At 35.9% G+C, this 24080-nt stretch overlaps 1 protein-coding gene across 2 annotated transcripts; it reads right to left on the bottom strand.

Moving 5' to 3' along the window:
• Positions 1 to 552: 552 nt before the first annotated feature.
• On the bottom strand, positions 553 to 24078 carry LOC124161879 (translation initiation factor eIF-2B subunit epsilon). 2 transcript variants are annotated; one of them, XM_046538128.1, is made up of 14 exons: positions 23996 to 24078; positions 23618 to 23849; positions 23416 to 23540; positions 23119 to 23304; positions 22811 to 22985; positions 17649 to 17890; positions 15660 to 15782; positions 14244 to 14397; positions 12465 to 12651; positions 11081 to 11314; positions 4811 to 5133; positions 3552 to 3707; positions 783 to 912; positions 553 to 698 (listed from the first exon to the last, which is right to left on the bottom strand). In XM_046538128.1, exons 2-13 carry the CDS (start codon positions 23747 to 23749, stop codon positions 832 to 834), a joined length of 2118 nt encoding a protein of 705 aa, XP_046394084.1. In that variant the 5' UTR covers positions 23750 to 23849; positions 23996 to 24078; the 3' UTR covers positions 553 to 698; positions 783 to 831. The 2 variants fall into 2 exon arrangements, with proteins under 2 accessions (XP_046394084.1, XP_046394085.1); XM_046538129.1 differs by having other exon boundaries at positions 23992 to 24009.
• Positions 24079 to 24080: the final 2 nt, after the last annotated feature.

A 24080-nucleotide genomic window follows, 5' to 3' on the forward strand; every position in this document is an offset into this window, starting at 1 on the left:
CCAGGCCTAACCAACAAGTTTTGCGCTCAGGCCTCAATCCAATAGAAGTAGTTACAGCCCTGTTACACAGCTTGAGTTTTGTGACTCACAAAAATCACTCTCAGGGAGGCCCAGCCATTGGATACAATTTCCAATGCATATTAAAAAACATGAAAGACATGAGGACTAAATTAGCAGAGGAATCATTGGCTGATTTCTTTGGAATCTTAAATTGGATAACTTAGTTTCAATTAATATATCTTATTGAGTATGTTTGCGTAAAGGATGGGATAACCACCTGATGGATGATAGGTACAATTTTTATCCATAGCACCAACACTAGAAAATCCCGAGCATGCCTATGGTAGGTGGTCGATCCAGAGAGGGGCTAGGGGGGCTATACCCGCCTGGTATATCCAATTTACACTAGATAAAATGGTAATTTAGTTCAGACCCCCACTACTGCTGGGAGATTACCCCAGATCTCTCACAAAACCTCCCCTTAGTCCTAATTCTGGATCCACCACTGCCTATAGTGATAACATTAAAATCAGAAATAAATATATTGATAAGTAGTGGTAAACCTTTTATGAAGTTCTTGAGGAGGATATAAATTTCTTCTTAGTTGATTCAATTTATCTATTTTTCACACATGTATTTCATTGAGGGAAACATCTGGTGCAAATGAGCCAATTATTAAAACATAATTAGAATTCAACCTGAAAAATATCAAGATGTTTTTATAGAGTAAAATCAATATGAAGATACATATGAAGAGAGACACTCAATTAGTTGAAACCTACTCAGAGGTAAAAAACATTGGAGCAAATGTAAGAATTGCCTTGACTGCAATTAATCACTCCCAGATTCCTCTTCTGATTCCTCCTCCGACTCCTCATCAGCTTCTTGTAACCAACGAATGAATGGAGTAAGCTGAAAACCAGAGTAAAATTTATTTATATACAAGGTGGAGCCAAACCATCTGTAGTACAAATTTACATCCAGAATCAGAGGAAATCTCACAATACACACAAATAAAAAGACAAAAACTTAAAATTTTGAATGAATGAGAGAGATATCACAAAACACAGAATGCCACATATTTTAATAAGTTATTTAGCAATCAAAGTTTGGGAGAATAACTCAAGGCTATAACAATACGGTGTTAGCTACAATTTACAAAGTTGAAGGAACCAAAATTAGCAAACTTTGAAAATCAGAGGCATTAGGGAAAAGTGTGTTGCGGGTTGCATTCATGAACACCAATCTCACGTAATTACCCTCAAAAATATCACAACACCCACCTCTATGGTCAGTATTTAAGTAAAAATGGGAAAATATACCAAAATACATGTTCCAAGTCCACGAATAAGGAACGGCATTTAGGTGGATATACAATTCACTTCGTTATAACCATTGCGCTATGTTTAAGTTCTCCTTGTGCACTGTGCACAAGAGCGTCAATTATGGTTCTTTCTTCAGGAGATACTTCAGTATGCACACAACATCAAATGATAAGCTTCATGCCTGTGGAATCATGGTGACTCAGTCATTACTGCCGTATATTGGACGTAAAGTAAATCCTCTTTTAACGAACATACGATTTACAAACTTTCAGAGATATGAAAATTGGAAAAGTTCAACTAAGCCCTAAATTTCAAATTTGGTGCCTTCAGAGTAGGCCGGTGTGATGCGGTGTGGCATAAAGGAACTCGCACTTTGGGCATAATCTGAACAAAGTATCACTTAATCTGAGATGAAGTCAGGAACTGTTCAGCATTTCGCCCGTTCTTCCTTCTGCAGACAGCGATTTTTTTCGGTTCCGGCTGCGTCGCACGCCAAGCTAGATCAGTTTATCAAAAAATTAAGTTCCCACATACATAATTGCAATGCAGTTTTTCCTTCTGCAGGATAACCGCACTTCTCGACGCCTTGCATAGCCTTATGAACTAAAGATTCCTGAAAGAAACGTTCATACGAACTTCGTTCTTACGAACCTCCCATTTTTCAGTCCATTGAACTTCATAATAACTAGAGTCTACTGTAATTACCCTAATGCCCAAAAAAGAAATATATTTCGTATAATTTATACAGCACTGAGCGGTCAAAGTGTGGTTATCGAAGGGTCCTGCAATTCAAATTTTGATAAGGACATTGACGTCTATAAATACACTTTACTCCAAAAGGCGACTCATTGCCAGTAGGTGATAGGAAACTAGCTGTTCAAGGAAAAAGAAAGGGAGGGGCATTTTTGAGATATTTGACAACTGAGCTCCATCTAGCATTTCTGCAGTGGGCAACCTCAACCAATTTCCTAACCCTTTTCCTGCTCACCAATGCCACCTCCCCAAGACCCATTTTATCACTATGTTCATTCTATGTGATTTTTTTATACTTCAAAAGAATTAAAATTTGCAAGCACTAGAGTTCTGATGCAGCATAAAAATAAAATGAACCCCAAAACTGTTGCCTTAGGTCTGACCCTCCTGCCACCCCACACATATTGTGAAACGTGATGTAGCGTTCAAATCATTGTGTGCAACCGCCAAAAGGCAGCACCGCCTGGAAGGAGACAGGCTGAGGACCCTTGGCGCAGGTAACGGGACCCTAGGGATTTCACGCCCTTATCCCAGAGTAGTGTCCTGGAGCCCATGCGAGTTAGACCTACCAGCCGTAGCGCGAATCTGTGACTGAATCCGCGGCCATCGCGATTCGACTATTTTCTGAGTGCGACACACTTGTATTTATGCCTCAATAAAGGGATACATTATTCCAGTTACATAAGGCATAGTTATTTCGCTCGAATTAAACCTAAAAACCCTAAAGATGACAAGGGCACAATGCTACTCCTTAAAAGTTTCTAAATTTCAAGTCACGAGTCTCAGTTTAAAATGTCCCACTCGTTGATGGAAAAGGGTGGGAGTAGCCATTAAAGGGGGGATAAATCACGGTGAAAGAGGGGGTGAATCGATTACACCCATTTATGTCCCAAAGCAAAGTTTATTTGCTTTGGAACAGTACTGGAATATGAAAATTTTATCCTTCGATTTCCCTGTTATTTAACCTGGACTACACAGAGATGTGCTTCAGTGCTACTTAACTTCAACAGTGTGAGCTAAATTAAAATAAAATAAATTGCAATTTAAACATCTCTTTCCCCAAAAGCTTTGACCACACTTGCAAAGGCAAACATTGAAAACAGGAGCAGTATAAAATTTAGCTATTTTGGCCTCTTCACGTAAGTGATCCAATACAGTCCCTATAATTTGACAGAAGATACACTTCAACCATATCATTATAAGGGTGGATTAAAGTTCATATGATAGATAAATTTGGAAGTTTTCCTTCAATTAAACTGTGTGCACTAAAGCAACTTCAGAATATAAGAGTAAATAACAGCAAATTAAATGGTTACAAATAACGAAAAATTGAGAATGGAAATTCTTGACTTCATAAAAGTACTAAGGTTATTCCATCCAGTAATTTTGTTGAAAAGCGATGAATTTTGTATAAGGCCATTAAACTCTACCTATAAGTAATGCACATAATTCATGACAGGTAAAAATACCTACTTTAGTATGCAGATGTTTTGCTTCTTCTCTTGCTTCCGAAACAGATGATTGATGCCATTTTATGATAGTTTCTTCCGCCAAAACGTCTTGGTCATAGAGCATGTGTAAAATTTTGACCACAATTTCTCCAAACTCAGCAGTGTCAACAGCATGCTCCTACCATTTTAAAAATGAAGAGATGTTTAAAACTTCAAAATTCCTTTAATATCACATCTAACTATAATTTATTTTTGGTATTTCCAATCAAGGTGTATCAACCCTCAAGGGGTAATGACTAACCTATCTCGAAAGATGGCTACATCAATGGTATCAACTTTGATCATAGTTAAATTCATTTTGGATACAACTTACATACCTAAGAATGCATAGTTTAAGTTAGTTACCCTAATGTAAGATTTAACACTTTCCCAGCGAACAGAATATATAAACTTTTCTCGGGATTCCACGTGGGTACGATTTACCATGCTACCATGAATACTCAATATGTGCAAGAACTATCTAAAGATTTAAAAAAATTTTCATCTCAATTATCATTTAAGCATATTTAAATCTTACCAGCGTGGAATCCTGGGAAAAGTTTATACATTGGTTACCCTTGCATTGCACCCTTAAATAGCACTATTAACTATGTACCCATGAACAAGTGATTTTATACATGAAAAATTAATTCAATGTAAGATATGAATAATGTGATAACCCTACTTATCATGCACACACAGATGAAAAGACAGCAAGGATAACATTATTTTTTACTTTAAAGACAAAGTTATATCAATACTGTTTAACAATCCAAAATAATTAAAGTAAAATCGCTGATGGGTTTATTTTGAATAATATAGGGAACATATTATATGCAAGAATGGGGAAGATGAATTCTCCCTCCAACAGGAAATATTAATTCAATAATTATTTAACTAAGATTAACATATCAGATCAAAATTATGTTTACATTAAAAGGCAATTAAATAGAATTTCGGAAAGGGCTAGAAAATCTGGAGGGTAAAAATATAACACATTTTGATTAAAATATAAAGAAAATGTTTCAATTTCCTCGAATTTTTGGTTAGAGTAAAGGAATTGTAACCCCTAGCTGATAACCCCTACTTCACTCATGCCATGCATGAAATGTTAGTGGTGATTTTTCCAAATGAAAAAAAAAAAACAAGATTAAATGCAGCATATTATTTTGTATGTACATGTAAGCCAATGCTGCTCTAGTACATGTTCTACTTTAAACAAGTCAGAATTTTTTATCTTACCTCTATCGCCTGCAAGCAATCAAACTGAGCTTCCTTATTCCTGATATAATTTTTCAAAATGGGAAGGAAGTGCTGCACAATGGGCTTCAACTGCTGAAATAATTGCTGGCCAGACAACTGTCCTTTCGGTGTACTCAAGTCCCCTTGCTTCTCAGTCTTAGCATGTGGTATGGACATAATTGATTTCACAACCAATAAGTTAACTTCCTTAACAGTAACGTTATAGGCATAGCGAGATGAGTTTATTTCCAGAATAAGATTTTCACATTTCAGTTTTTCGTCAAATCCTCTTACAAGACTATCCAGCACCTCACTGAAGAAAACTGCAAAAGAAATAAAATACAGGAGTTATTTAATATTACCTACTTAGTCTTACCTTGCACTCAATCACTCTTTTATATGCCTACAACATATGCATATTTAACATGCCTTGATGCATGACTTAACAGAAATTTTATTATAATGCAATACTTTTAAAACACAATGGAAATGTTGACTTAATTTTTAAATGCACAGCTTTTTATTATATCACAATTTATTCACCACATGTGCAATATCGAGATTACGAAAAATGAGTTTCAGAACTTCTGAGGAAAAAATATGTAACCAGTTCACAATAAAATTACAGCAGAAAGTACTTTGAACTTCCACAAAGTGACTGTAATGTATTCAATTATGTTAATTTCTGTTTATGTAAAAGTGAATTTATTTAAAAAAGATTATAAAAATCTATATATGTATATAAAAGAAAGTCGAAAATCGTGTTAGTTAGAACACTTATAACTCGAGAACGGCTGCACCGATTTCAATGAGATTTGGTTCTTTGGATTCGTCTGAGGTGGGGTTAACATATAGGCCATTAAAAAAGGATAATTTCACAAAAAAAATTAATCTCTTTCTTATAGACATACTTTTAGGAGTTATAGTAACACAACAATTGATAAGTCGGTCAAAACTACAAATTAAATAATTTGTTTTGTTTTTACCACTTTAATAACTGAATTTAGCAACAATATAACATTTTAACCCTAGAAGGGCACACTGGGGTCCGGTGGACCCCAGGAGTTTTTTTCTTTGCTGTAACTTTTGTAATGCACAAAATATTGAATGCTCACACCAATGTAAATTTCCTTTTATATCTAAGTAAAAGTTTCTAGTGTGAGGTGATTTTTTCAACGCGCTTATTGCTTTATAATTTAATATTGAAAACGGCCTGGGGTCCATTGGACCCCAGTGTGCACTTCATGAAATTTTTTTGAAATTGCGAAAAAAAATTAACACATTTGTTTGTTGCCTTTTTTGCTGCAAATACATTTGTTTTAATCGTATTTATTCGTTTAAAGTAATTAAAATGCCATTTATCATTTTTTATCACTTTGGGATTTTTGAGGGCATCAACTTTTTTGTGAAATATCTTGGTTTCCTCTTTTGCAAATAATTTAAGAATTTCGGAGTGAAAGACGTACGAACAAACTTCAATGGAATGGATTGTAGAGCAATATTTTTGAACATATATTACTCATAATAGTAAACTATTCATCAAACATTGACGTTTGAAATCATATGGAGATCGAAAGAGAGAGCGAAATTTGGTTTCGGATCTGCCTGGACCAAAAGGAGCAGCGCGCGACGTCAAAACTCCCCGGTAAGCTTGGGAATTACTGTTGGATAGCGCTTTACAAAATAAAATAATGACGCACACAAATGAGGAAATACAACGGCAGCGTCAAAATGTCACAATTCCCCAATCGTACCACGGTGATGTAGATGTTGAGGAGATTGAGGCTTTTTTTGGACTTCTATATTTTTCTGGGGTGGAGAAGACGTGCAACACAAATTTGTATGAACTGTGGTCAACTGAGTTTGGATCTACGTTGCACCATGTCTCTCTGCACCAATTCCTGTTTTTGCTGTCAACCTTGCGTTTTGATGATAAAAACACCAGAATGCACCGTAGAACGATCGATAATTTTGCGTCAATTTGTGAAATTTGGGAAGGGTTCGTAGATAATTGCAAAAATCATTACACTCCTCATGAGTATTGTACTGTAGATGAACAACTTCTCGGTTTTCGAGGCCGTTGCCCCTTTCGGATATATATGAAAGGATAGCCAGATAAGTATGGCATAAAAATTGTAATGATGAATGATGCAAAAACGTTTTACATGGTAAATGCCTGTCCTTACATAGGAAAAGTAGTTACCAATCCAGATGAAACTGTTCCGACATATTATGTACGGACATTGTCAACACCAATTCATGGCACGAATAGAAATATTACGTGCGACAATTGGTTCACTTCTGTTGAGCTTGTAAAGAAGATGCTAAAAGATTATTCAATAACGATGGTGAAAATTCGTAAAAACAAGCGTCAAATTCCAGTACATTTTACAAGAAGTGCTATTGTTCAATCTTCACGATTTGCCTTTGACCCTGACATGACCCAGGTGTCTTTCAAACCGAAAAGAAATAAAATAGTGCTTTTGTTGTCATCTTTTCATTTGGATGGAGCTATAAATGAAGGCAATGGAAAGCCCGAGATTATTTGCATGTATAATGCCACTAAAGGAGAAACAGACACATTTGATCAACTGTGTCATGAATATACAACAGCCAGAAAAACCCTTCGATGGCCAATGCAGATTTTCTATGGCATGCTAGACCAACCTAGTATAAACGCAATGGTTCTTTACTCTCATATTGATAGTAATGAAAAAATAAACCGGATAACATTTTTGAAAAACTTGGCTTTGTCACTCATCAAACCTCATTTGCATCAACGAATTTTGAAAAAAAAACCTGCGTTCTTCAATTAGGAATACCATTACGGAAATTTTAAAAATTGAAATATCAGCAATTGATATGAAATCCTGAAATCCTTCAAAGCAAAATACGATGCAGCTTCTGCCCAAGGAATAGAGACAGAAAAACAAGAATTATATGCTCATCGTGCCGCGCTCCGATGTGTGACGAGCACCGAAGTTATCTGTGTACTACCTGTACTGGAGTGAGAAATTAACAACAAAGCATTTTTTTCTAAAAATTTATATTTTACCTGTAAAATAAATAATAGTAATGTACATTTTGGATCAATAGGAAGTCCTAATGAAATTTGTGAAAAAAATTAAAAAAAAATACACAGGAAAATTTCGTTGTTTTCAATTGTTAAAATTAATACGTTTTATGGAAAGAAAAAATATGAAACATTTTTTTATACGAACAACACAATGTAATACTTAAGCTGTTAAAACTATTTGTCTGTACATCGAAAACATTTGTAAGAGTAAATAAAAGTAGGATTGGTGACTTTCTTAAACAATTTTTATGTCTTAGGAATGAAAAATATTGTTTTACTTTCATTTTAATATGTTCAAATAACGTATATTTACATATTTGTGTAAGAAACACTTCTATTATTGATATTTACTATATTAATAGTAAAAAAATATCAGGGGGTTGAAATTAAAAATTTTTAAAGTTATGGGGTCCGCTGGACCCCAGTGTGCACTTTATGATTGAAAAAAGAAGTGTGCACTTCTAGGGTTAATTACTAAATATATTCAAAATATTAATTAAATTGAAATTACATTTTTTAAATTTAATTCGAGCTGATTGTAAGCCCAGCCGTGGCCCAGCTCGAGTTGACACTTCACTACCGTGTTTGTAAACAAATCTCCAAGCAATTGTTGACAAACGGTAATGTCCGTGTTCCTGTCGAGGAATCGAGTAGTTTTAACTCATTTCCTTGGAATGATTTCAAATTAGTTTCAGCGGAAGGTGAGCTCATCAAATAAGAGTTCCAGAATATGATTGATCACCAAAAGAATCAAAGATGGTTGATTTAGCGAGCAAGAACGGAGATGTGGATGACTAAAACGAAGTAAATTCAAATAGTTCGTACTCTGCATGGATTCGAATCTTTTAAATGTGTAACAAACGAAGACGAAATCACCAACTATCTATCTGAATATTTTAAGTCCTTGGACGTACCTGACTTACCAAGGCACGATTTACAGAAAAATGTAGTTTCTGTGCTCATGATCTTTCGAAGCCTAAACCAACCATAACTATCCAACGGAACGTGTTTGATCATTAAAAAAATTGGTAATGAATGTGATTCACGCAACTTTACTCAAAGGAAAATTCAAAGGTTAGGAAGTCCTCATTCCGTAGATTCCATGATCTCAACTCATATGCCCTTTTGAGCTTAAACGTATTCAATTTACAATTCGTGTTGCATTCGTGATAACGATTAAAAAATTGCATGGTCATTCTTTCAGTTTTTGTGTTGTTTGTGCTCATGTGCTAATGAAAACCCATGATTTTCTCATGGTCAATTTAGCGTGCTATGTTCACGAGTCGATAAACCATCCTCTGTATTTCTTCCTTCGCTTCAAGTGCATAGCTAGGATAGGGGGTTTTGGGCACAGCTAATACCACGGGTCTGTAGGGTATAGAAAACTCGCTAAGGTAAGCGGGAAGTGTGGGGGCACTTCCCCCAGACATTTTTTTAAGATAAATGGTTCAAAATAGTGGGTTTTGCGGCTGTGTGAATAGTTAAATATGTTTTGTTTATTAGTCATCCGTCCCCCTAATATTAATAACAAAATCTTTCATAAAAAAATTCTCTAAGCTCTTGGGGGGGTGGTTTATCCCCCAAAACCTCCCCTCGCTGCGTCACTGCTTTGCTTCGCTATATTTATTTAGCTTCATCCACTTCATCTTGCGCCTGATAACAAAACAAAAACTGTTGTTTCTCAGAAGGTGCTTGACGCAAGACATTAAACCCGAATGTCTAGGGCTCACCGTGGTGCGTTTACGCAGTGCATTTTTTCCAAACATAGATACTAAAACTGGCGCGCCTTAAGTCATTTAATGCGAATGCTGCTTCATAGGGGCTTTTCTTGCACGATTTTGAGCATCAGTCAAGCGTCGGTCTGGGGTTTTGTCAACCTGCCCCCTGAATGGACCAAGTGTATGCAACAGACTTGGACCTAAAAACATTTTTTTACAGCTAATAACGCAAATAGCCAACAACTGAATGAGTATAATTTTTATTTCATGAGCTGCTTTATTAAACCACAACGCCCAAAATTTCTTAAGCTAAAGCGTAAGAAAATTTGTTGAAAAAAATCCGCGTAAACGTGCTCCGATACACCCTATGTAGATTCAATAAAGAAAATGTCTTTCTAACAAGCAATTTTGGTACTCATTTACGTAGTTTTATTGAATTTGTATCCTTATTTTATTATAATAAATTAAACATGATTAAAAACGATACAGCCGCTCTTGATTTATAAATGGTGTAAGTAAACTGTAAGTTCATTGATTGTTAGGCGGTACGAAGTTCGCCGGGTCAGCTAGTGTACTAATAAAATACAAAATACCACAAGCTCCCGGCAACATAAAACATGTTAGCAATATGAAAATATGTCATTGAAAAGCTGTTAGCTTCCAGCTGAAGTTCTAAGTCTGATACAAATTACAATACGCAAGAGCTTAAAAGATCTTTATTTAAATTCTATTCATCAACTTGTTTGTATATTTCTCACTATAAGGAGAACAGAGTTACAAGTACAATAATAGCAATCCATTTTTCTGCAAGTACATTTGAATTAACTTTCTAGCTACATAAATACAATATTTTATCCATTATCCCTCACAGCATATTAAGATATCTTCCTGAATGCATCCCTTAATGCAAGTAATAATAACTTCTATTGTGAGGAAAGAGAAAATTTTTCTTCTAGTCACAAGTTTTATTTTCACAATCGAATGTAATGTTATCTACACTTAAGAAAGAAACAAAGCGAAATATGGCAGATCCTCATGGAGGTTGGATGCAATACCATGCAAATTACACTACCACAAATATGCAAATATTTCAATCACTCACTCCTATTTTAATCACTCATTTTTCAGAATGAACACATTAAGTACTTCTATTTTCCGAATTTATTCCTAATTCACATGAGTCCTCATTACATTATCAAATTATTCTATATATGTACTTCATTTCCAATATATGTATGTATGTTGATCCTCACACAATAAAATGCCCAATCTTTGCTCAATAATAATAGGAATTTCAAAGCAACTACCTCTGCATTACAGAGGTCTTATATTTCTCTTGAGGTAGAACTTCTCTCGAGAATAATTTTAACAAAACAATTGAGGATCATCAGAGCCTTGAGCTAGACCAGGGAAAAGATTTATAACATAAATTTCATACATATACAATAGAATGAAGCAATGAAATTCAGTACTTACTGCTAGTGTCATCAGGCACAGGTGATGGGCCATTGCCCATTCCCTCCTCATCGCTGCTGTCATCTTCACTTTCCTCCTCAGACTCATCATCCTCCTCAGGGGGTACTTCTAATTTATGGAAGCGACTCCAGTCCTTGACACCCACTCCTTCCATTTCACCTTCGTCCTCCGATTCAGAATCTTCTAAAGGCCTATACACGAATGCTTTGGGCCCCAACTGCTCCAGCTCTTGATCTAAAGGGATATGAAGTGTTTATTAGAACCTACACATATGCTCACACTCATAAAACTGCATACATTTCAATCCCTAATATTCATAAACCTCCAGAATCAGATGCAAAGTTTAGGTTTAACCAGCCAAGACATCTTTGCCCTTCTCATTGTCAAGATTTGATAATTTTTACAATGATAACAAATTTCTGACTCTTTGATTGTTCCACTTTCAAAAGTCAGTCACAAGACAGGCACAGCTGACTAACCATTGTTCCAAAATGGATAAATTTCGCTTCATATGTTCAACGATAACTAACAGACTATTTGCATTGATTTGCCTGTGAAATTAGACTATTTTACGCATGACAAGCATGATTTCTAAACTTGGAAACCCTTTGAAAACCCTTCCCAAGGCTAGAACAGTCCACCTATGAAGAAAGTAGCGAAGCATTTATGGTTTAGCTGGGACTTCTACATTATACATGGAAGATAAAGAAACATTTTCTGAGTTATTCAAAGGCTACTGGAGCTACGAAGGAAGCATGTTCGGAGATATTTGAGAGGTAGTGAAGAAAGAGATAGATATCTAGATCGCAGCATGACCTAGCTTCCTTCATTTGCTCATGATATTAGAAAAGTTTTTGCTAAAGCCTAAAACGTTATGGCTTGCATGGAGATGTTAAAATGTCTGCATGAAAATGACTCAATTTACCTGGACTGCAACTCAAATTTTGAGTAATCTGCATAAGTCCATTATTGATAGTGTAAAAGAGTACATATATGAGTACAAATATAGGTAACTTGTCCTTTCAGCTCCAATCATAACCGGTGGTGTTAAAGCAGCATTCTTATAATATTACAAACGAAACTTCTCCACTTCTATATCAAAAAGGTACTCACTAGTGATATTAGTACAGCTAGTTGAAAAGTACTAAACAGGCTGAATGAATGTACAATTTTGTATTTATTGATATCATGAATATTCCAATTGAAATTGTGCACGTTGAGACAGAAATCCCATCCAAATGCACAAGCATTCATCTTTTTAACATTGATGAAATAAGAGGAAAAAATATCAAATTAAAAATCTAGTCCTTCTTCCAAGCCATTCCCACATTGAGAAGATTCACACAATGTTTAAAAATGTGATGGAATTGAAAAGGTTGCTTACCTTTGGAATCACCAAAGCCATTCTTTTTTCCAGAGAGGAAAGCGGAAGACACAAGGTTAGAGTCCCTGAGCACTTTTTTTGCTTCAACTACAACCCCACTGCCAATTAGACAATTTCCTTTCAGACACACAGATTCTTTAAGCACAACATCATTTGCTATAATACTGAATCTTACTTCACAGCCATCCTAGGACCATAAAATTAAAGACATAGGAAGAATTAGTCAGTTTTAATTTCATACTCCTGAACATAAGTAGCAATAGGAGTTTATATCTAATATGCCAGCATGTTGTGAGTGTCAATTAACATAAGTACTAGAGGATCAATTAAAAATTAATTTCAATTCAGACACAATATTTATTGCATAATCAGTATATATATATTTATATAGTTTTTTTTAATTTCAAAGACTTATGAAAGAACTATCACTCATTCAATAATTCATATGCAAATCCAAGAGACTTGGGCTTCAAACCATTGTTAGCAATTAGGTGAATTGAAAAAAAACTTGCTTCATAGAATGCAATTACTACGGGGTTTTCATGGCTCATAACACCTTAGAGGATAATTTTAAGATATGTTTATTTTTCAGAGTTCTCAAATGGTGGTTTTACATATTCCCATATTGATGACCTCGCTCACCCCTCACTCATCATGACTATGTATTCAATTTAAAAAACATATCCTGAAGCGAGCAGTTCAAGTTTGCTGCCTGGGATTTGAGTAGAGCAGAAATGGCGGTGTTGACAAACAAACTTATTAAAGAGAAGTTCATGAAAAAAATACCCCACCATAACGGTAAAATTAAAAGTAAGGATATCAAGCCAAAATTGTGACTGGAGAAGAGTGGAGGTTCAACCAAATGTAGAAGTGGTGAAATTAAGATTTTATGAGGGATAAATTGATGAATGATATGTATTACAAATGTTCTCATGGCGGAATTCTTTAGAGAGTAGTTTGGAAAGAAGTTGAAATAGATGAAAGTTTAAAAATCACATCCTGAAATACTTTCAGCTCCTTGAAAACAATGGTATAGGGGGAAATGAGTTGTGTGAACTGATAAAGATTTAATGGACTGAAAAATGAAAGATTGAGTGCATGAGGCAGTCACAGAAAGTGACAAGATAAAAACTTATCGTGACATGAAATTATTTTATGCAGTGACCTGATGGATTGATCATTGGGCATAAGAAATGTTCCCTGTGAAGTAGATTACAAAATGTCTTTGCATTAGTTCCAACAGCGGCAGATTTAGGGGGGAGGTTACAGGGGTCATGACCCCTCCTGAAATTTTATCAAATTTTTATTACTTAAATAGTTATTTGGGCGATTTATTTCTTCTCCATTGCTGTTCAAACTTCTTAAATGTTTAATATTCTTCAATTTCATCATTTGTTAAGAGCATAAATGAAATTTTAGGCTCCAAAATGCATAAAAATGGGTGTTAAAAAAATACAATGGAGATTGCCCTTTTCTCCTGGGGGTATTCCATACTCCCCAGACTCAGGTCATAACCCCCCAACCCCCAAAATTTGATTATGAATCTTCCCCTGAGTTCCACACAGCTTCACGAGTTGGTTATATAAAGCAACTATCTACTGGTAAAAATTTAGTTTTAGTTAAAAACTTTTTGATTAGTCGCCTGTAGAACCAATAAAATGATATGTAAAAAAAGGAAAAAGAAAAGAGAGAGATACTTGAAACTTGCTGTGTCTCTACACTGGAGGTTTCACTGAAAAATAAAATCTGAAAATATTTATCACTTAAAAATATATTCACCTGAATTTCTACATTATCCATGATGAAACAGTCACTCAGGTGAACTCCAGAGCCAATACGACAATTATGCCCAATTGAGCAACGTGACAAGACTGAGCCTTCACCTACACTTGTACCAGAGGCTAGCACAACATCCTCTTCAAGCGTACATTTTCTAGAAAAAATGAAAATTGACAAAATTGAAATCTAAGCCAATGATTCCAAAAATAACCCACCATCTATGATAATTACTATTATAGTATTCTACCGATTAAGGTAGGTTTCCATGGAGTACTAAAGAGGTGATCTGGGAGCCTCCCTTTCCTTCCAGCACTGCCTTCTTTAATTCACTGTAAGGCCTACTCTCTTTCAATCTATCTAAAAATCCTATTCTTTTCCTTCCCCTCCCTCGTTTCCCCAACATTCTACCCTCCAACACCATTTTCAACATCCCCTCACCGCTAAGCACTAACTCCATCCAAACCTTCTGTCTCCTGCATATCTCATCTAAAAGCTTTCTCTCCTCGCCAACCATATCCAGCACTTCGTCGTTCCTTTTCCTCTCCGTCCATTTCACCCTCTCCATTCTTCTCCATACCCACATCTCGAACGCCTCCAATCTTCTCTCGTCTTCTTTCCTCAGAGTCCACGTTTCCGCACCGTAGAGAGCTACACTCCAAATCAAACTCTTCACTAACCTTTTCTTTAAACTCTTACACACTGATCCTGATGAAAGAAGAAGCTCCTTCCTGTTCATGAATGCCTCCTTCGCTAATGCGATTCTCTTCCTTATGTCCTTACTACTGTATCCGTTTTCCTCTAACGTACTGCCTAAATAGTTGAATTGCTCAACCTGCTCAAGTTTTTCACCACCCACCTTTATCTTGAGTCTCACATTCCTCGCTCGTGATGCTTTACAAAACCGCATTACCTTAGTTTTCTTGTGATTAATCCTCATCCCAAACTCCTCGCATCCACGTTCGTATAACGCATCCACTAGGGCCTGAAGCCCCCTTGCTGACTGACTGATCAACGCCTGGTCATCCGCGAATCTCACTGATTTGAACATCATTCCTCCCACTTTTATCCCAGCTTCTAACTCATCCCACGCTTCCCTTACCATCTCTTCAGCATACACGTTAAAGAGCAGTGGCGATAGAGGACAGCCCTGCCTCACACCTCGGCCAATGCTTGCCCACCCAGATTCTCCGTCCGCTATCCTCACTTGCGCAGTCTGGGCCATATACAGATTACAAATCAGATCTATGATAATACTATTCAGAAAACTAATAGGCTTATAGGCTTTAGAAAACCTAATTTGGGTTTTTAGCATGAAGCACTAGCAAAGATGACAGTTTTTACTTACTTCAACTCAAGAGGAATTCAATTACAGATTTAACTTCTAAACAGAATAGTACATGAATTTGGATAACTTACTTTGATAATGTAACATTTTTCTGCTTATAAACATTATGCCTAAGGTACATATAAGGCTCCATATGCTGGCCAATTGAGCAGTCTGGCACAAGGGGGAAAACCCAGCGATGAATAACATCCAGGCTGAAATTGAAGGAACTTAGGTTTAGAATTCAATTGATTTGTAATAAAAAATTCAAATATGGTACTGTAAAGTTTTAACAGGGAAAACTTTGTATTAAAGTTGTTTGTATAATTGAGAGTCAACTGCACAACATAAACTAGGTCATAATGTTGTATAGTGGCCAATTTCTAGTGAAAATAACACCAACAAAACAAGCATTACAACACAGACCTACCAGGGAGAGAAATCATTATAAATATTTAGTCAGAAATTTTTATGATGAAAGTATCAAGAATAATTATCATTACAATATACCACAATAGCTACCACATCACAGGTATGATATGATGCATATTATTACATTAGTAAATATAGTACCACTTCACTGATATAAAAGTGAGTCAATTCCCTAGAGATTGTTGTTACAGCCCATTATCATTTTGTTTCCAAAGTTGAAGATATTTATAAGAAACAAGTGCTAACAGGCTTTTTTCAAAATGAGCAATAACATTAGAAAGCATAATGTTCCCCTGCAAGTTTATCAACTGAAAATTTCATAAGTATACATAGCTGGGAAGGTCAAAAGGGCCATTCATGCCAACTTCAAGACTTTCATGGTATTCATTTGCAATGGGAGAGGCTTCTGAGCTCTCCTTTGCATTATGGCATATTGAGTCAACAAATAATCTACCTGGACTATGCAAAATATTCAAGCAATGCAACTTTACCCCTTAAATTACGAATTCTGAAGGATATGTAATAAAGAAATGCCTTAAAAACACTCTTCAAATTCAATACTCGTGGTAGGCTGAAAAATGTAAATTTGGCAGGTATCATGTCACATGTCATCATCCTAACTTCTCATAAGCTGCACAGCTTATGGTAACACCCAAACAGATGCACAATTGAGGCAGTAGGTCACAAAAGAAAAACTGAATATGATGCAAAATTTTGATGTAAACCTTTGCATAAACACATAGCAAAATCACTATTGGTACAGGGAAAATTTGTAATAGAAAGTTCACTTTCCTAAAAATGGACTTCGTAATCGGAGAGGTTTCATAATAATAGATGTTCATTAGAGGTAGTTCTTCTCCATGAATTATGTATGGAAAAGCCCAGGAGCATGACTTCATATGTAATACAAAATTTTTCGTAAAATTTCACAGCATGGAGATTTGCTACACAAGAGGTTACTTAAAGTATAACAGGACTAGCCTCAGTGAAAACTTTAGAGTCATCAACTGTGCATAAATTGTGCAAACATTCAACAGAGAAATACACATTCGCCTTGACCAGAATTTGAACCTAGATCTCCCAATTTACAACCGAGTGCTTTAGCCAGTTAAGCCACTGAGGCATCTTTCTCTTCTGTGGAAATCTTTTCCTATATAGTCCACCAATTTCCACAGAGGGGAAAGACACCTCTGTAGCTTAACTGGCAATCAGGAGATCTGGGTTCGAATTCTGGTCAAGGTGAATGATTTTTTTCTCTGCAGAAAATTTTTGCGCAAAAGTTTATACTGCATACCAATGGCTAAGTTCTAACAACACATATCCATAAATTTGCCCAATCTTAGTTAATACTGCTTATACTGTTAATAAAATATAAAATTCAAGCAAAAAATAACTCTTTGTTTGCAAATGTATGGTTCTTATTCAGTTTAATGTATTTTTTGGTTTTTAATTTCAATTAAAATTATATACAATTAAAAAAATAAATAAATTTTTTGCTCTCCTAAAAGTTGCTATTTTTGAGATACATGCTGTTAGTACTTAGCCATTGATACATGTAAGTAGGAAACTTTAAAACAATACATCTTGAGGTATTCTGACTTCCAAAAGTAAATGACTAACCAGAATAATTAAGAAAAACTAAAACCTACCTGATTGCATGATAAAATCTAGGAGATGACACTCGGGCCGCAAACTCTCCACGCAAGCGATGGCAGTAGAGAGTTGATGTCAGAACCTCTTCATTGATAAGTAAATCCTTTACTAAGTCATCAACTGATTGAAAATCAAAGTTATCAGAGAATAATGGTGGAACTGCCGGGGAACATATCGCAATACCAGGATCAAGAATGTCATGCCAAACATTCACTCTATCACTTGAAAGAAGAATTTCCTGGAAATATAACATAATATATGCTTTACTTAATGTGTAGCAAAATAGGTGCCATCATTGCCAACTTTTTCATAGTGGTGTGACCAAGGAGGTTGTAAATATCTGGAGGTGGCACCACTGGTTTCGAGCGTGGAGTGAAATGTGGCCGGAATTGGAGTGCTTAGGTAGGACAAGCCATGCCCACTTCGACCAAAACATTGACAATCCTTGCTTAAATGTGGTGCTTACTATGTGGTGAAATGTTTGGTCATAACTCGCTAATACATTAAAATAAACTATGGAATACACAATGTAAACCTTTTTTTCTTACTTCATTGGTAGGCTTCGCAAAGTTATGACTCTAACATCTTTTCCCAGGGAAAAATTATTATCAATCACCATGGTTACGTTTTACAACACTCTTAGCTGAAAATAAAATTTTACAAGTGTAAAATAGTCATTTCCCTGCACTTATATTGGTATTTGATTTATCATAGGCAATGGAAATCCAACAATTATGTACAGTGCAAAAGTATATTTTCAAGATCCCCACTAGTGAAGGGGCTAACTGACGCAGAGTTTATACATTAATAGAAGTATAGGGTAGTTTCCTTCATCAAATAAAATGAAAGGCATTGATTGCAATTCATTACCCACTATTAGTATATTCATAATATAAAAATTATTTGGTTTTAGAAATACCGGTTTAGATGAAAGGCAAGGGTCAATGTTATCCTCATTTGAAAAAGGCCAGATTGGCGCCCATGTGATGCCACTCCTTGTGACGTCACAGGGACCTAGTTTCTATAGAAGTAGATAGGAGTTTTACATCGTCTGAGATTACAAATGCGTGCATGTGGCACAGAGCTCAGGGAAACATGTCTTAATAATCACCTATTAAAGCTGGCTAAGGTCGGAAAGTTTTCTTCGTTTGATAAGGTATTAATAATGTAAGCCAAGCACTACCAGCTAGCATAGTACTCTGCTACCTGCTAGCATCCTGAGTCGTATCAGTGCTCAAAGCCTCGCCCCAAGGTCACCTCACTTGCGGCAGAGGGAACCAGAACGACGTCACACGGAGTTTTGCCGGCATTCATACTTAGCCGTCACGTTTTAGCGCGCTTGAAATTTTTCACTTTTCATTTAATCGCGAAAAATAGATATCGTCATTTAGAAATCTAAAAGCATGAAATACGTTCTCCAGGAGTAATAATCTTTCGATTTAGGCAATAAAAAAATAATAGGAAACCACCCTATAGCGAATGATGGGAAAAATCTGATGACAATCACCGGCGAGAGACTAATGATAATGGTAGCATTTTTCACTTAATGCAGTTCATTTTCAGAGTAAAACTTAGCCACCTTATAATATCAGCCAGAGACTAAGTCTAAAAATTGTCAAACCAAGAAGGTGGAACTTTGACCACACAAAAAAACTGGAAACAGTGCCTCAAGATATTTACGACCTCCTTGGGCGTGACACACTATGGTTCATGGCCAACTCTCTAAGTGACCCCACCCTGCTACAGGTCAGCACAGTATGGAATCATAAGTGAAGGCACACAAGCCCTTCAATAGGATGTATTGCTCACATAGAAGGAAAAAAATCTTTGTTTCAATTTATTATTGAAACATTGGCTTAGTTATACAAAATTTTATTAGCTCCTACACTGCAATGCAAGACAAACCATACAGCCTTCAAATAGAAGTAATAAACTGTTATGCTCTAAAAATTACTCAACTAAAGAATTTTATATGCCAGTTACCATAAATTCATTGGTAAAAATGAAAACCAAAATTGAAAAATGCAATTATATTTACTTCAAGGACGCATAAATTCTTGTCTTTCGAGGATGCATTAATGTCTTTTGTGCTATGCATAGACCCCTATACATGCCATCATAGGCCCCAGACCGGTCCAGCAAAGTGTGATTAACACATTCAGCACGGAGCATATCAATTGACGTGGTCCAGTCCAAGCCGAGATATGGAGCACGTCAATTGACATGCTCTGCCTGTCTGCCTTTCTCCGCCTCCATTCGTGACTAATATCCACTTCCGAGTCTTCCGATTGTGCGCATGGCCTTCAGCAAGCTTCCCTCTTTAGACCTGTGTGCGCAGTTTGAAAATAGAAGTATTTGAATGGAAGTTATGGTGCAAAAACCACTCTCTATTTTTCTTTCTTCTTTTCTCTTTATTTTCTTAAGCCTGATTCTGATGACGTTCATGAAAATCGGGCCCGCATTGAATCTGTTAAACGTGCTCACTCGGCTATTAAGTATTATTATTTGCAATGTATTTTAGGATGTAAATTCTATAAGATCAGTGCTTTTTATTTTGCTAACTTATTTATCTAATAATGCTTTTATTTGGCTTTATTGTGCCATTACATACTTTGGTTAAATATGCTGAATAATCTGCCACTGATCTGTCGGTATAAATGCGAAAAGTGAAAGGCTGCATGGAGCGTGTCAAAACAAAAAGCTACTATAATCATCAAAGGTTTATGCTGCATAGTGGTGCGGAGAAATGAGAAAAAAAAAACTCGTGCTGTGCCTGTCAGATCCACTGCGCCCAATGGGAGGTTAAGAGATTCAGATTTTATCAAGCGTATTGAGGGGATAATATTATCAACCACATCATTTCATTTCACAGAAATGTTATTTGGTCATTAAATCAAAAGATCAAGTTGGAGGAAGTTTTCGATAGGACATCTAAAAATGCTTGTATATTTTCTAGGAAGAAAAATTTTCTGCCTTTCACTTCATTTCATTAGTATTTATGGCTAGTGATTGATGCTGGGACCAACCCAAAGAGAAATCTGACCCCTTTCAATATAATTTCTATTCTTAAGAATATATAACACACTAGCACATCATAGCTCTTATTATTATTCTCAACGACTGCTTTGCAAACCCTGGATGCAAATGCATCAGTACAAGTTTAACCCTTAAACTGAGGGAATGTTTTTATATGTTTTGTACGCTGACGGTGGAAAAACGTTTTTAAACATTCAATTATCTTCCTCAGTTTCCCAAAATTTTTATTGCTACCCGGATGGAGCCCATGCACACTTTCCCTCTCTGTATGCATCGCTAATGCGGCTTAACTCTCCCCAGCTGTCCCAGAAAACAAAATGTTTAAAAACATTCCCACAGTCTAAAGGTTAAAACAGTGCCACAAAACTGTTTTTCCAATTAATTTCCTTTCACATTAATATGCACATTGATGTAGCAAAAGGTACATGTATTTCATTTCAGTACCTGAGATTCCACCGACTTGTTCAATGTCTGATGACAACAGTTTCACTGACAAAACTGCCATCGTTGTAGTGTCTCAATGTCAGGTCCTACCCTCAGATGGTGGCAAGGCTGTAGCCAGGGGGGAGATCAAGGGGGATTGATCCCCCCCCGAAATGAAAAAAATTTAATAGATACTTTATGCTCGCTTGGTGCTCACACAACGATATTATACAGCGGCTCAGGGACATCTAGTAGTCCAATGCAACATAAGTCAATAATTATCTAAGCAAATTTGTAGGTGCAGTGTGTGTAGTTGTAGTGCAGAGTGTGAAATAATAGTGCTATGAATTAGTAGAGAGGTGAGTGACTTATGAGCCTCCTGAGGGACCGCAGAATTGACATCGACACCGAGGAGTTAATTCATTTGGTCAAAAAAAGTTATAAGGCTAAATTCAATTTTATAATAATATTTTTATATTTTCCTTTAAGGGTTTATTATAAATATGTATATTTAACCGTATGCGCTATTTTATTTATCTTATAAAAATAATTTTATGTTTGTCTACTATTCCATAAACCCCCCCCCCCCTATCGAAAATATTTTCTGGCTACGGCCTTGGATGGTGACACTGTGAAGTGACTAAGTAGATGGAAGTGTGAATAAACCCACCAGTGCCGACATGGTGGATCAAGTATAAGTGCATGTAAAGTTGAGTGATTTTTCCAAACCCATTTTCTTGGGTATCAGAGATCCCACAGTCATCAGACATCAAATAATGCGGTAGAATCTTGGAAACCACAATAACATATACTACTCACAATGGAAGCCGTTGCAAGATTATTTCATTTCAATTTTTTAAAGGGAATAACCATAAGTTGGCTTAAAAAGACTAACATTTTGTTCTTCTAGGAACACAACAGTAAACTCGGAGAAGAAATGCAATGCATATGCTTAACAATGACCAATGCAACAGAGATGCCAATTTATAAATCCCCAGATTGGACCCATTCTTTTGCCCACATTTGCATATGAAAAATGGCTAAGCAGCAAGATGAATAGGAAACAAAATGGTCTGAATGTGTAAATACCTTAGAAATACAATGGGCCATTTCTAAGTTATACGTCTCAAACTTGAGTGTACAAGATTATGGAGCCGACAGTTGAATGGAACTGAAACCTGAGAGTGGAACGTGGGATGGATATTTTGCTGGTTCACTTCTTTCATAATTACTAATATTTAGGAAGTCAAATAAAGCCCTCAAATGAATGACTGGCCCTGAAGCTGAAACCAAAGTAGACTTCAGTTACATGGACAAATATGAAAGCATTAGCATGGTATTAGACTTCCACTGCATTCAATGCCCAATACGCAAGTAGAGTACTAGATTATAATGACCTCCAGACAGCACAAAAGTATCATTAACAATACTATTTATAATTTTTCCATCCACATATATCATTGAATTGGTAAATAAAAGAAAATTTTAATTTGAATTGCAAAGAAGAACATTTTCCTGACTTTGATATTAAATAGTCATAGAGTTAAAAAAAACTTCTCCATGGAGAATGTGAGTCAATGCATGCATACTACATGTAGAGGGAAAACAGTGGTTTTTAAAGAAAAAATTCTTTCTTGATCAAATGTTCCGAATAAAATATCAAAAACTTGAACAAAATACATGAACAAGGCATGCTCACCAAAGGGAGAGATATCTTTTTTATCCCACCAACTCTTTGATGAAATAATATTTGATTGGTTTTCCCATCAACTGCGACAACAACTTCTTCATCAGGTGATCGTAAACGATGGCCAGGAGATGCCTGACTATAAACCACAGTCATCACAGCACCTTTGTCTTGTTTCTGGATTTTCCTGGGATATAAGTACATTATTTATTATAAATTAAGTCAACTAATAAGAACATTAATTAACATTTATTTGACATTTCATCCGTGAGAAGGAAATGGGAATTATGACCACATCTTACCTCCTAAATAAGACTTACCTATGCCATTCTAATATAGGAATAATTTGAACATTCGAAACTAAATCGCCATGAAGAAGAATGAAGTCACCGCGAATTAAGGCTTTGGCATCTATGTCCCTCATTGCATCACCCAAGGATCGACAGTCTTCTGATACTATTATGTTAATAGACATTGGAGAACTCTTTTCCTTCCATTTAGAATTCCTGAAAATTAGTAACTGTGTAAGTATCCTTAAAAATATATAATTCTGCATTTTGCAAAACCATACTAAAATCAATTAACTACCACGTTACAGGCAAACAAATTTGACTTACATTATGTGTTTTTTAATTTGATCGGCATGATTGCAGCAAAATAAAATCACTTCTTGTACCCCAGAATTTCCCAAGCACTCTAGGGTATAGTCCAACAGAGGGACGTTAATTAAGTTGAGAAGAGCCTGAAAAAATAGCACGATATTTCTTTAGGCTCGCCAAATTGGAAAGTTTGAACATCAACTAAAATATCAAAACTTACTCTGGGCACAGCATTTGTTAATGGAGCAAACCTGCTGTTGAAACTATCAGCAATGACGACAGCTTGAACAACATCTTCCTTTTGAATATTTTGCTTCGCTTTGGACCCACTTTTCTGATGTGCGGAAGACATATCGGCAAATGTGCAGGACACAGATAACAAAATTACTGAAACTCAGGCTTTCATTTCAAACGGAGGCTTCAATATTGCCTAACAAGTTAGCACAGCACAGCTGGAAATAAAACTTTTTCTCTGTCAAGTTAAGAATAATGTTGTAACACAATGAGAATACTAATAAAATTCATATGCAACGATATCTGAAGTTATCTACGCAAATTATTATGTTCAGGAGCGTTATATATCGTTATTAATACCCACGTCTCAGAGCTGCTCTTCATTACAAACATGCGCCACGGAGAATTCACCACTATTTTGTTACCAACGACAATTGAAAAACGTCATA

The sequence above is a fragment of the Ischnura elegans genome, chromosome 7, assembly GCF_921293095.1.
Source record: "Ischnura elegans chromosome 7, ioIscEleg1.1, whole genome shotgun sequence".
Classification (NCBI taxonomy): Eukaryota; Metazoa; Arthropoda; class Insecta; order Odonata; family Coenagrionidae; genus Ischnura; species Ischnura elegans.